Source organism: Scyliorhinus torazame, chromosome 7, assembly GCF_047496885.1.
Source record: "Scyliorhinus torazame isolate Kashiwa2021f chromosome 7, sScyTor2.1, whole genome shotgun sequence".
Lineage (NCBI taxonomy): Eukaryota > Metazoa > Chordata > Chondrichthyes > Carcharhiniformes > Scyliorhinidae > Scyliorhinus > Scyliorhinus torazame.
The window spans coordinates 46749809-46762834 of record NC_092713.1 but is presented as its reverse complement, the minus strand read 5'-3'; the positions used below and the strand labels follow the sequence as shown (position 1 = coordinate 46762834).

Here is a 13026-nt window from a genome sequence, read left to right as displayed (position 1 = left end):
AAAAGAATCAAGATATATTAGATCTTTTACATTAATTCAGAGATGAGTAATACACTAAACCTGCCTAAATACAGTTATTAGCACCGTTATTTGATTAACACCCCAAGTTTGTTAACGATGATTGTTGCAGTTGTCAATTACATCTATTACACGTAGAGTCTGGGCATTGGTCACATTAACCAGGTGGCGTTTCGCTGAATATCAGAACAATTTCAAAGGGTTCAATAGCCTACTCCTTTCCTTAAATAAAGCAGAAAACCTTTCAAATCAAACAAAGGTTTGCCTTTTTTCATATGGTAGGAGGTTTCACATCAGAATAATCTTAAAAAGATAAGTTTCACTGTGCTTCCTGAAATTGACGGGGGCAATTTTAATGTTGTCAGAAATTTTGTGAGAAGCTTAAATACCAGGAGTTGCTTTTCTCAGGTCCATCCCTAACACCATCATCAGATTCCCTTCCGCACCTTTTTTTCTGTTACACTGCCATTTTGTGCTCTTGCCTGTATTGAAAAAATTCAATTTCCGCCCTTTGTTTTGTGATGAATGTAAGAAATTAGTATATATATTGTATTATATGTATCTGCTGCAGTAACATTTTTAAACATCCTGGTTTGAAAGACAGCCAGACTTTGTGGCTGCAGAAGGTTCAATTAAGATGTCGTAAACGTGAGATCATCATTCTTTCAAGCCATGCTTATGTTTACAAGTAAGAAGTCTTACGCTTCTTAGCCCTTTTTACCCAGTTTTAGGGGAGATTTTATATCAATGGTCTGTCGAAAACCCAACGGAAGAAAACTGCATGAAAAGGAATGAACCATGGTCCACCTGTGGTCTCGGGTTCAGTGTGGAGTTCTGCAGGAGGAAAGATGGCTGGGGCAAGCTCATCGGGTGGGGCTGCATCCATTATGGTGAACACACTGGCCAGGGTAATTGTGGTGGAGTTTGAGCAGCATGGGAAGGAAATAATGGGAATGCTCAAACAGTTGGTGGACAAAAAGGAGGCTCTTGGAAAGGTTAAAAAAAAAATTGAATTAAAGGGCAATTTAGTGTGGCCAATCCAGCTACCCTGCACATATTTGGGCTGTGGGGGTGAGACCCACACAGACACGGGGAGAATGTGCAAACTCCACACAGAGAGTGACCCGAGGCTGCGATCGGATCTGGATCCTCGGCACTGTGAGACAGCAGTGCTAACCACTGCATCACCGTGCCGTCCTGGGCTCTTGGAAATATGTTGATGGCGATATGGGAGCATGGAGAGCCATTGAGGGGAGTGGCGAAGGCATTGTTGCGGCATAGCAACCAGCTCGCCTCGATGGGAGAGGAGCTGCGGAAGATGGAGGAAAGTAATAAAGGACTGAGCCACCTCACCTCCCAAAAACTTAGCAAAAGTGGTGGACTTGGAGAACAGGTCACGGCGGCAGAGTTAGCAGACTATGACACTGCCTGAGGGGCTGGAGGGCCCAAAGCTGATGGGAGCACGTTTCGGGGATGTTCGTTAAGTTGTTGAAGAAGGAGAAGAACATTTCCTTCTTTGAGCTGGATAGGGCTCACTGGTCGCTCTGTCTGAAGCCAAAGTCGAATGATTCATCAACAGCTGTGACAGTCCATTTTCACATCTATCAGACGAAGGAAATGGTCTTGAGATGGGCCAAGCAGAATCGGGACGTGAGGTGGGAAGGCAGTGGTATTCGTATATACCAGGACGTAATGGCGGAGCTGCCAAGGTGGCAGGCGGCCTTTAACAGGACGAAGGCAGCGCTTTATAAGAGTAATATGCAATTCAGAGTGGTCCACCTGGTGAATTGGAGAGTTACGCATAACACTGAGGACTATAATTTTGAAATGACGGAGAAGGTGGAGGCGTTTGTGAGGGCTGAAGGATTGGGGCTTTGTTTTCTTATGTTGTGGTTGGGAGGGGATGGTTTGGGGATGTTAGGAGAATGTGTTGGGGCTTTTTCCCCTTTGGGGTTTATCATGTTTGGTTGGTTTAGAAAGCTGGGTGTGGGGAGGGTTTTCTGTTGGTTTTTGTACAAGGTATGTGGGGGGGAGGGGGCTCGGGTCACCTCACTAGCAAACTTAAGTTGGTTGGTGAATGGGAATGAGGTGGGGGAGGGGCCATGACCGGCTGTGCCTGTGTGGACAGGTGTCAATGTGAGGTGGGAGGATGGCAAGTGTGCAGTGAGGAGTGATATTGAGAGGAAGTGATTGGGGGGTTTCTGGGAAAATGGGGAGAGTAGCTGGCTGACTGTGAATAGGGGTAGGGCTTGGTCCCACTTGTGGGGTGGGGCCAGGATCATGGCTGATGGGGGAGGTTGTTGAGAGACCCCCAGTCCGAATGGTAATGTGGAACATGCAGGAGTTGGGTGGACTGGTGAAGTGGGCGAGAGTCTTCTCACCTGATGAAGGAGCTGCGCTCCGAAAGCTAGTGATTCCAAATAAACCTGTTGGACTTTAACCTGGTGTTGTAAGGCTTCTTACTGTGCATTTTTGAGAGCCAATGTGGTGATGCTGCAGGTGACCCATTTGAGGGTGAAGGACCATGTTCGGCTTCGGAAGGGTTGAGTGAATCAGGTATTCAACTCGGGCTTTGATAGCAGGGCTTGGGGGCTAGCGGTACTAGTGGGTAAGAGAGTTAGGTTTCAGGTGGAGAAGGTGGTACTTTAAATTTATTTAAAAAAAATTTAGGTGGGTGATGTAAATATAGTGTTGCATCCGAAGATGGGTTGATCTAAGTCGCGCTGGTTGACTCCTTCCAGGGGGCGACGGTGTTGGCAGTGTTTATGAAGGAGATGGGAGGAGTGGACCCATGGCAGAGAGTATTCCTTTTTTCGCCAGTGCATAATGTATTCTCGAGGATTGACTTCTTTATTATGGGGGGGGTGTTGTCGGGGGTGAGGAAAGCGGAAAACTCGGTGAACATTATTTCAGATCACGCTCTGCACCAGGTGGATGTGGTCCTGGAGAAGGGGCCTGTATAGAGACCAGCGTGGAGGTTGGATGTGGGGCTGCTTGTGGATCCAAGTTTTGGTGTGAGGATGGCAAAGGTGATTGACGATTATGTGGGGTTTAATAAGAATGGACAGGTCTCACCATTGATGGTTTGGGAGGCGCTGAAGGCAGTGATAAGGCGCAGGTGGATAGGGAGGCAAGAGAAGAGCGGCAGCGGCTGGTGGATGAAATTTTGGAATTTGATGGGAAGAATGCGGAGGATCCCACTCTGGAGATTTTGATCAGTAGAAATGAATTGCAGACGCAGTTTGACCTTTTGTCTACAGGAAAAGCAGTACGCCAGTTGAGGCGGGCAAAGGGTGTGGTGTACGAGTACGGGGCAAAGGCCAGTCGCCTGCTTGCAGGAAAGCTCCCCTGGCAGGCAGCCTCGTGAGAGATTGTTCAGGTCCAGGATGGGGCGAGGGGGCTGGGGGTGGCGCCGCAGCAGGTGAACAGGGCATTTGAGGAGTTTTATAAGAGGTTGTATCGGTCCGAGCCTCCAGGGGATAAGTCGCATATAAGGAAGTTCTTGGTGGGGCTAGAGTGTTCTAAAGTAGGAGAGGAGGGGTTTGGAGGATTGAGGAGGTTCAGATGATGATAGGGAAAATGTGAATGCGTAAAGAACCGGGGCCGGATAGGTTCCCGGTGGAATTCTATAAGAAGTTTTTGGATAGGCTGGCGCCGGTGTTTGAGGACTGGGCCAGGTGGCTCGGGACTGGGCCAGGCTCCGTAAATTTAATTTTACGAGCCTGGCGGGTAGGGTCAAGGCAGATTTGTTGAGGTGGGACAGCCTTCCCCTATCAAAGGCAGGCCGGGTGCAGACAGTAAAGATGAATTATATTATTTCCCTGCTTGCCGGTCTTTTTGCCGAAGGCGTTTTTTATGGGGGGGGGGTGGAACAGTTGATTTTGCCATTTGTATGGGTGGGTAAGATGGCGAGGATTCGGAAGACAGTGCTTCAGTCGGCGGTGGGGGGGTTTGGCTCTTCCGAATCTGATGTAATACTATTGGGCGGCGAACGCCAAGAAGGTGTGGGACTGGGGTAGGGAGCTGAAGGCGATGTGGGTGAGGATGGGGGCAGGTTCTTGTAGGGGTTGCAGATGCTAGCTATGGCGCTGCTCTTTTTTTCCCCAGGAAAATACACGGATAGTCCCGTGGTGATAGCCATGCTGCAGATATGGAGGCAATTTTGGCAGCATTTTAAGTTGGGGCAGGGTCGAAGCTGACGCCAGTTCGAGAGAATCATTTGTTTGAGCCGGCAAGACTGGATACTAGGTTTTAGGGATGGGAACAGGGGGGGTGATGGAAATGAAGGACATATTTTTGGAAGGGCTGTTTGCGAGTTGGAGGAGTTGATGGGGAAGTTTGGGATCCCGTGGGGGGGGGTTTAGGTATATGCAGTTGCAGGATTTTGCAAGGAAGAGAAAGATTTTCTCAATGTTTCTGGTGACACCTCCCTCCTCGTTGTTGGAGGGGGTGATTGGGTTGGGGGGAGGCATATCGGTGATATATGGGAAGATTTTGGAGGAGGATATGGTGTCGCTGGAGGAGGTTAAGGCCAAGTGGGAGCAGGGGCTGGGGGTGGCATTGGAGGTGTTGTGGTGTGAGTTGTTGTGTGGAGGGTGAATGCCTCAACCTAGTCTCCGAGGCTGGGGTTAATACAATTTAAAAAATATATATTTTTATTCTCCTTTTTCACATTTTCTCCCAAATTTACACCCACCAACAATAAACAATAATCAGTAACGAATGCAATGTCAATCCCCGTATCAATAACACCATTCCCATCCTCCCACCAAAACCCCAAACAGCATCCCGCATGTTAACATAAACAAATAACAAAAAGGAATCAGGAATCACCCATAGTCACCATTAACGCATAGTCAGTCCCCCTCCCCCCAACCCTCCCTAATGTTCGATGTAATCCAATTCTTGAAAGTGCATAATGAATAACGCCCATCAATTGTAGAGCCCCTCCATTCTTCCCCTCAGTTCAAATTTGGCCTTCTCAAAAGTCAAGAATTCCAGCAGGTCGCTCCGCCGCGCCAGGGCACAGGGTGGAGAGATTGATCTCCATCCCAACAGAATCCGCCTTCGGGTGATCAACGAGGCGAAGGATACAACATCTGCGTCCGCACCCTTTTCCAACCCCGGCTGGTCCGACACCCCGAATATGGTCTCCCGAGTGCCCGGGTCCAATTTTACGTGCACCACTTCAGAGATTACCCTAAAAACCTCCTTCCAGTAATCCTCCAGCTTTGGACAGGACCAAAACATATGAACATGGTTTGTGGCCTCGCCCCCACAAAGCTCACACACATCTTCTACCCCCTCAAAGAACCGGCTCATCCTCGCCCTTGTGAGGTGTGCTCTGTATCAGCCCCAACCTTGCGCACAAAGTGGAGGTGTTCACCCTCCGGAGCACCTCACACCAGAACCCCTCCTCCATTCCCTCTCCCAACTCTTCCTCCCACTTTGCCTTGATCCCATCCAGCGGTGCCTTCTTCTCTTCCAAAATAGCCCCGTAAACTACCGACACTACCCCCTTCTCCAATCCCCCTATCGTCAGCACCTCCTCCAGCAATGTGGAGGCCGGCTCTACCGGGAAGCTCTGTATCTCTTTTCTGGCAAAGTCTCAAACCTGCATGTATCTAAATATTTCCCCCTGCTCCAGCACATACTTCGCTCCCAGCTCCTTCAATCCTAAAAACTGACCCCCAAGAAACAAATCTTTTAGTGTCCTAATCTCCTTCTCCTCCCATTTCTGAAAATTTCCATCCCATTGCCCTGGCTCAAATCTATGGTTCCCCCAAATCGGCATTTCTCTTGACCCTGCCCCCAACCTGAAGTGCTGGCGAAACTGCCTCCAAATTCTCAACGAAGCTATTACTACCGGACTCTCTGAGTATTTCGTCAGGGCTGTCGGGAGCGGCGCTGTTGCTAGTAACTCCGATCCCGACCCCTACACAAACTCTCCTCCATTTTGACCCACTGGGAGTCAACTCCTCTGACTCTTCTCCACATTTGCCGCCCAGTAATAACACATCAGGTTTGGAAGAGGGGTTAAAGGTGGTGCACATGGTGCACCTGAAGAGGTTGAGGATACTTGCGTGTGGTGTGGGAGGGGCCCGGCCATCATATACATATGTTTTGGTCGTGCCCAACTTTGGGGGTCGTTTTTCAGCACCATGTCGGCAATCTTGCACTTGGATTTGGAGCCCAGTCCCCTGGGGGCCATATTTGGGGTGTCAGACTTGCTGGAGCTGCAGATGGGAATGGGGGCAGACAGTTTAGCCTTCACCTCGCTGACTGCTCGCAGGCGGGTCCTGTTGAGGTGGAGGTCAGCCTCTCCACCCAGTGCCTCTGTATGGCTTAGGGATCTGATGGAGTTCCTGTATTTTGAGAAGGTTACGTTTAACTTGAGGGGGACGATTGAGGGGTTCCATAAGAGCTGGGGTCTGTTTATCCTTCACTTTAAAGAGTTGGTTACTGTCAACTGCTGGTTGGTAGACTGGGGGGGGGGGGTCTGTTGTTATGCATTGTTTTGTTTTATGCATGAATTGTTAAAACTTTGAAAAACAAATAAAAATATTTTTTAAAAGTTTGTTTTTATATACCATATCCCTATTTTTGCGTGGAATCATTTTTGAAGCGAAGTATCCTTTCCTCAGTTTTACAAATTAAAAAACAGTATTGGGGTTCCTGTCCAGCATCCTAGCAAATGTTGGGGTCTGGTCCAGGGTCAGAATAGTTTTCCTCAATAGTCTCCATCTCCATCCAACCCCTTCACTTTCTTGACTTCTCTATTTCAATTTCTGGCAATAAGCTATCAACCAGTCACTGATTCCAACACTTTCAAGAAACTTTCAAGAAATTCCAACTGCACTTTCTCACACCCCGCTTGCTGTGAGGACTCTATGCCATTCTTCTTGTTTCTCCATCTCTGTTGCATCCTATTAGACACTGCAGTCTTCCATGCAAGTGATTCTGATCGGCCTTCCTTTTTCTTCAACCCCTGCCCCTCATTATGGTTGATAGGGCCCTCAACCATTTCCATTCTATTTATGCATTTCTGCTCTTACCCCTCCCTCTCCCTTCCAAAATCACGAGAGGGGTCTTGATGTCCTCACTTTCTGCCCCACCAGTCTCCATATTCAGTGAATCATCCTCCGTCTTTTCAGCCTAGCGCAGTGCCACCACCAAAAACATCTTCCTTTTGCCTCCCCTTCAGCAATTTGGAGGGATCACTTCCTCTGTGACACCCTGGTCCATTCTTCAGTCACCAAAACAGCCCTGCCCTTTTAGCTCCTCCCTCTAACTTGCTTCCAAATGATACAGCAATTTACTTGTACTTCATTCAATTTAGTTTACAGTATTTGCTGCTCACGCTGTGGTCTGCTCTACAGTGGGAAGCCAAAACGCAGACTGATAGACTGTTTTGTGAAATCTCTTTGATCAGTCTGCAGCTTCGTCTCCTGCCATTTTAATTGCTCCCACTCTCACCTTTCTAACTTTGACCTGCTGCAGTGTTCCAAGGAAGCTCAAACAGACTGGAGGGACAGCACTCATCTTTCAACTGGCACTTTACAATCTTCTGTACTCATCATCAAGCTCAACAATTTTAGAATGTAGCCTCGGTTTTTCTTTGCTGGTTTTGTTTTTTCTCGTTGTTTTCTTTGCGTTCCCACGGCAGCTATTCAGGATCTGGCCATACGCACCTCCTCCAAACTCATCTTTCGGTTTTTGACTTAGTCGCTTTGGCCTTGCACCATGAAAACTTTTGTCATTTAATTTCCCCTGGCTTCCACCTATCACAGACCTTCCTTTTTCATCTTTTCCCCACTCCTCCTCTTTTGCCTTGCTCAAAGCCTCTTTTTCCCAGTTCTGATGAAAGATTACATACTTTTCTCTCCACAGTTGCTGCCAGACTTGCTGAGGATTTCTAGCGGTTTCTGTTTTCATTTTGGATTTTCAGCGTCCACAGTTTTTTGTGCTAGGAGTTGCTTCCAATATTTTAAGCACTCGAGTGAAATTAAACAACATAATTCCTTTCAAATGCAGTAAGTTTTTTTATGGGTCACACTTGTATATTTCCAACAGTGGCTGAAGATTATATATTTCTGTTTTGTACTAATGATAGTTGTGTGCACTGGAGGTGATTTAACATTTATCCCTTCAACAATCCTGCCTACGGGGCCAACGAATACCTCCTGTCTTCCCGCAGAATCTCATCCACCAGCCTTGCCATCTCTGCTCGCTCCTCCTCCCTCTGCGCCTGGATCGTTACGAACTACAACCTAATCACTGCCTTGAGTGCCTCCCACAGCGCGGCGGCCGAGATCTCACCTGAATCATTTAGTTTCACATACCCGCGAATTGTGGCCCTCACCTGCTCACATACCTCCTCATCCGCTAACAACCCAACGCCCAGTCTCCACTCACCCCCGATACACTTACGAGTCCACCCAATGCGGCACGTGGTCTGAAACCATGATCGCAGAGTACCCCGAGTCGACCATCCCCGCCAATATCGTCTTACCCACCACAAAAAAAAATCAATTTGAGTACACCCTGTGCACATGGGAGAAGTACGAAAACTCCTTCATCATTGACCTCCCTTACCCCCATGGTCCACCCCCCCCATGTGCTCCATGAATCCTTTCAGCTCTTTTCCAACCACCGACACCCTCCCTGACCTTGGGCTCGACCGGTCCAACCATGGATCAATGACCGTGTTAAAATCCCTATCCATAATCAGCCGGTGCAAGTCCAGGTCCGGGATCTTCCCCAGCACTCGCCTCATAAATTCCACATCGTCCCAATTTGGGGCCTAAACATTTAACAGGACCACAGGCATCCCTTCCAGCTTCCCACTCACCATCACAATCTTCCCCCCTGAATCTGCTACTATATTCCCCACCTCAAACACCACCCCCCGCGTCTTCATGTCCAAACCGAATGGAAGACTTGTGCTGCCCACCCTTTCCTTAGCCTTGTCTGAACCCCAAACTTGAAGTGTGTTTCTTGTAAAAAGGCCACATCCGCCTTAAAGCTCCATGGATGCACAAAAACACACGACCGTTTAACTGGCCCATTCAGCCCCCTCACATGTGACCAACCTGGTCGGCGGGCACACCGCCCCCCTCCCCTGCCGATCAATCATACCCCTTCTTCGGCCAGCCCCCGGCCCATGCCACGTGACCCTTCAGGCCCACCCTTTGATGTCCACCTTCACCACTCCCTCCCATGCTACTTCACAGCAAAAACACCTTTGTCAGCAGCCCCCTCCCCCTCTCCCTTAAACAAAACAATAACCCCATCCCACTCTGCTACCCTAGCCACCTGATCACCCCCCACTAGCCTGTTAACTAGCCCGCCCAGCTAGCCTGGCAGCTCCTGCCCAAGGTGCCTAAGCCTCCTAACCCCCACTGATTCCCCTCCCCCCCCTTGTTTACCTCACAAACAACAATGAAACAAGAAAGAAAAGGTGCACTCACTCTCAGTCGCAACAGAATATCTTGAAGGAGAAAAGTTCTCCAACAACCAACAAAAATAAAAGGAATAAATGGACAGAAAAAGCACCCATCTCCTCCACAGTTCAATGTCCTCCTTCTCCTGCCAGTCCATTGTCTCTTAAAAACTCCCATCGCCTCCTCTGGTGTTCAAAAAAAGTAATCCAGAGGCGGTTTGGGTACAACATCCCAACTTCACCCCCTTTTTGAAGAAGACAACCTTCACCTGATTAAACCCGGCTCTCCTCTTCGCCAGGTCCGTGCCCAGGTCCTGGTACACCCGAAGCTCGCTCCCCTCCAAGTGCATATCCTCTTCTGCCTCGCCCATCTCAGTATCTCCTCCTTGCCCAGGAACCGGAGAAGTCGCACCACAATCGCCCTCAGTGACTTATTTGTCTGCGACTCCTTCACCAGCTCGGTCCAGGGGCCGGTCATTTAAAAAGTCCAACAGTTACTCTGTCGACCATTGGGCAGGCAAGGCAGACCCTTTGCCCTCCACCATCTTGATCTGTGGCGCACAAAGATTCTCTAGCTCCAACTGCTCCCTTCTTCTCGACCCACCTCTGGTCCGTGGATCCATCCACGAGCCCCTCCAGTGGAGTCCAACGTTTCTCCATTCAGCCCTACACCATTTTCCCGCAAAACATCCACCCTACAAACGGGGAAAGGTTAAAAAAAAAAACAGCCCCGAGGGGAGCTGCCAAATGTGCGCCCACTCGCATCATGGGCGCCATCGGAAGTTCGAATTAGATAATAGTTAACTAGTTGTATTTGCTGCATATTTCATTTCAGTTCTTGTTATAGATAAAAAGTAACTGTATTTAAATTTACAAACCTGGTAACTGTAAATATTGGACAGCCAAGGGTTAAAAGACTTCGGGCATTTTTTGAAAAATTGGTTAATTCCATTGTGTTGCGACCCCGGGTCAAGTGGGGCTGGAATTGACCGCGCACACCAGCCCAGGGGGCCGTAATACTATCCAGCTCCCTTTTGAAATAATCTTTGGATTTGGCATGTTGGTGAATTAACTATTACTAAAATGATGCAGGTTTGCTGTAAATGCCATCAATAACAGGTTTCTGCAAAATATATTTCATGGTACTTTCATTATGCTTGATATGAACATTCTTATTCAATATAAGCTTACAATTATCTTCTGACAGAATAGGTGTTTGACAGATTTCAAACCAATGGCACGATGTATCAACTAATCTCAGGGTTAGATCAACTCAAGAGGACAAAATTCATATTGGAATTGGCCAGTAAAACAGAACAGGCTAGTGCAATGCAAGCTGTTTTGTAATGCCTGCACAACAGGCTTCTAGTGTACCTTTTGTGTTACTGTCCAAGACAATTTCATCTGATGGATCCTAGAAAAAGGCCAATGAATGGTTGCACCACAACTCATCATCAGAGAGATCAGAGGACTTCTCACATCCTTGACAATCTGGCAGCTGGACTGCTTGCGCTGAATATTTTTGGATAAACCTCATCAATATGGCAAGGCAAGAAGCCATACACACGTATATATTTTAGATTTACACTGCATTTCTATTAGTTTAATTGATAAATTAAGTATCCCACCTCTGTCTGAACCATAGCGGGTCGCTGCGTTCGTAAAGTCTTCACCGTTTGAAACATGTCCACAACTCCCTCGTATCTCATCCGTTCCAGCACAATGCTAAGAGTAATGAACACACCAGTTCGTCCCACACCAGCGCTAAAAAGACAGGAGAAATCTTTATCAGATGTTTGCATTGCTACATATATCAGAGCCTCGTTCAAAGTACTGGATTTTCACTACTGAGGCTGGTAGCTTGATTTGGAAAATTTCCTGGCTTGCTGCCCCTGCCCTTGGTACAATGTGCCCCAAATGACATGAGTGTCACTTTGGGGGGCACGGGGGATATAGGAGGCAGCCATAGGGGTGGCCAATACAGGCTGGCTCAAAGCCTCGCCTCGGTTCTCTGGGACTTTGTCTTAGTTCTTTGGTTACATTTCAGACCATACAGCTCTCATCCCCCACACCTCCTCCTCCCACCTCCAACCCACTGCCCCCGCCTCCAACCCACTCCCCATGCCACTTCTATGTCCCGACACCAACTCATGCCCCCACAAACTCCTTATAGCCTCATGACAACTCAAGCCTACCCCCCTACCAACCCCCAAAAGCCGCTCACACCCTCCATGCCGACTCATGGCTTTTCCATGCCCATTCACCCAGTATATACTATGTACAGAACCAATTAACCCTATAGTAACAATGGCATGTGTGAAACGGCTTTGAAAAAAATGATTAATTCTTGTAAAAAAAATGGTGTTCCTACAACTCTATAAAAGTGTCAGAGACTAATTTCAACTAATGTCTGCTAACAAACCAGTAATAACAGAGATTTATGCATTTCATATTTCGTTATCTTATGCAAATATTGAGACATTGACAAAAGAGATCACAGAAAAATTAACATATTATAACCCCAAATAAGTCAATCAAGCCAAGTCAACAGTTCTCTTCAGCTGTATAAACAGGACTCCCACAGAGTTAAAACTTTTAATAGTCGACTCCTAAAATTGTAGAGAGCTCCCACAAAGGAGTCAGCCAGTTTGGGAATGCAGAGTGCAATTTATTATCCGTACCCGACTTGGTTAAAATTGAGGAATCTAGGATTGAGAGTGGGAATCCTGGAATTGGGTCCCACCCACCATTTTTAAATAGATCCCAAATCCTTTTGACTCCATCAGTGGGATTCTTCGACCCCCCCCCCCCTACCAGGTCGGAGGATCCCCAGAGGGCGGCGCGAATCCTGCCCTGCCGCCGGCTGCTGTATTTTCCGGCGCCGGTTTTTGGGCGGTGGCAGGGTTCACGCCATGCCGGTCGGGGGCCGTTGGTAGCGCCCCCCCCCCCCCCCCCCCCCCGGCAATTCTCCGGGCCCCGATGGGCCAAGCGGCCGTCCATTTCTGGCCAGTCCCGCCGGCGTGGATTAGTCATGGTCCCACATGGTAGGACCTGGCAGGTAAGTCGGCTGGTGTGGTCCTCGGGGAGGGATCCGACCCCGGGAGGAGCTCCCACGGTGGCCTGGCTCGCGATCGGGGCCCATCGATCTGTGGGCGGGCCTGTGCTGTGGGGGCACTCCTTCTTTCCGCACCAGCCCCTGTAGGTCTCCGCCATGGCTGCGTGGAGAAGACAACCCCCTGCGCATGCAGCAGAATATGCTGGCCTGTCTGCGCAGAACCACGCCGGCGGTTCTGCGCATGTGCGAGATCACGCCGGCCCTTTGGCGCACACGCTAACTCGCGCAGTCCCTTTGGCGCCGTCCTCCTAGCCCCCGGAAGTGCGGAGAATTCCGCACTCTCGGGGGCTGTTGACGCCGGAGTAGTGCACGCCGGTTTTCCCGCCGGCGTAAGGGAGAATCCCGCCCATTATGTGATGGAAGAACACTGTGCTGAAGATAAATGCATGTAATATGTAATGGAAATATTCTTAGTTGAAACCAATTTAACCACCAATTTGCAATCCAATAT

General features: G+C 48.7%; 1 protein-coding gene across 10 annotated transcripts in view; it reads right to left on the bottom strand.

Moving 5' to 3' along the window:
• ptprfa (protein tyrosine phosphatase receptor type Fa) overlaps positions 1-13026 on the bottom strand; it is a 662508-nt gene that overhangs the window by 9178 nt on the left and 640304 nt on the right. For all 10 annotated transcript variants that reach the window (XM_072510632.1, XM_072510637.1, XM_072510639.1 and 7 more), the window contains one exon: positions 11089-11224. In XM_072510632.1, the coding sequence (XP_072366733.1) occupies positions 11089-11224 (136 nt within the window). The remainder of the gene's footprint in view (positions 1-11088; positions 11225-13026) is intronic.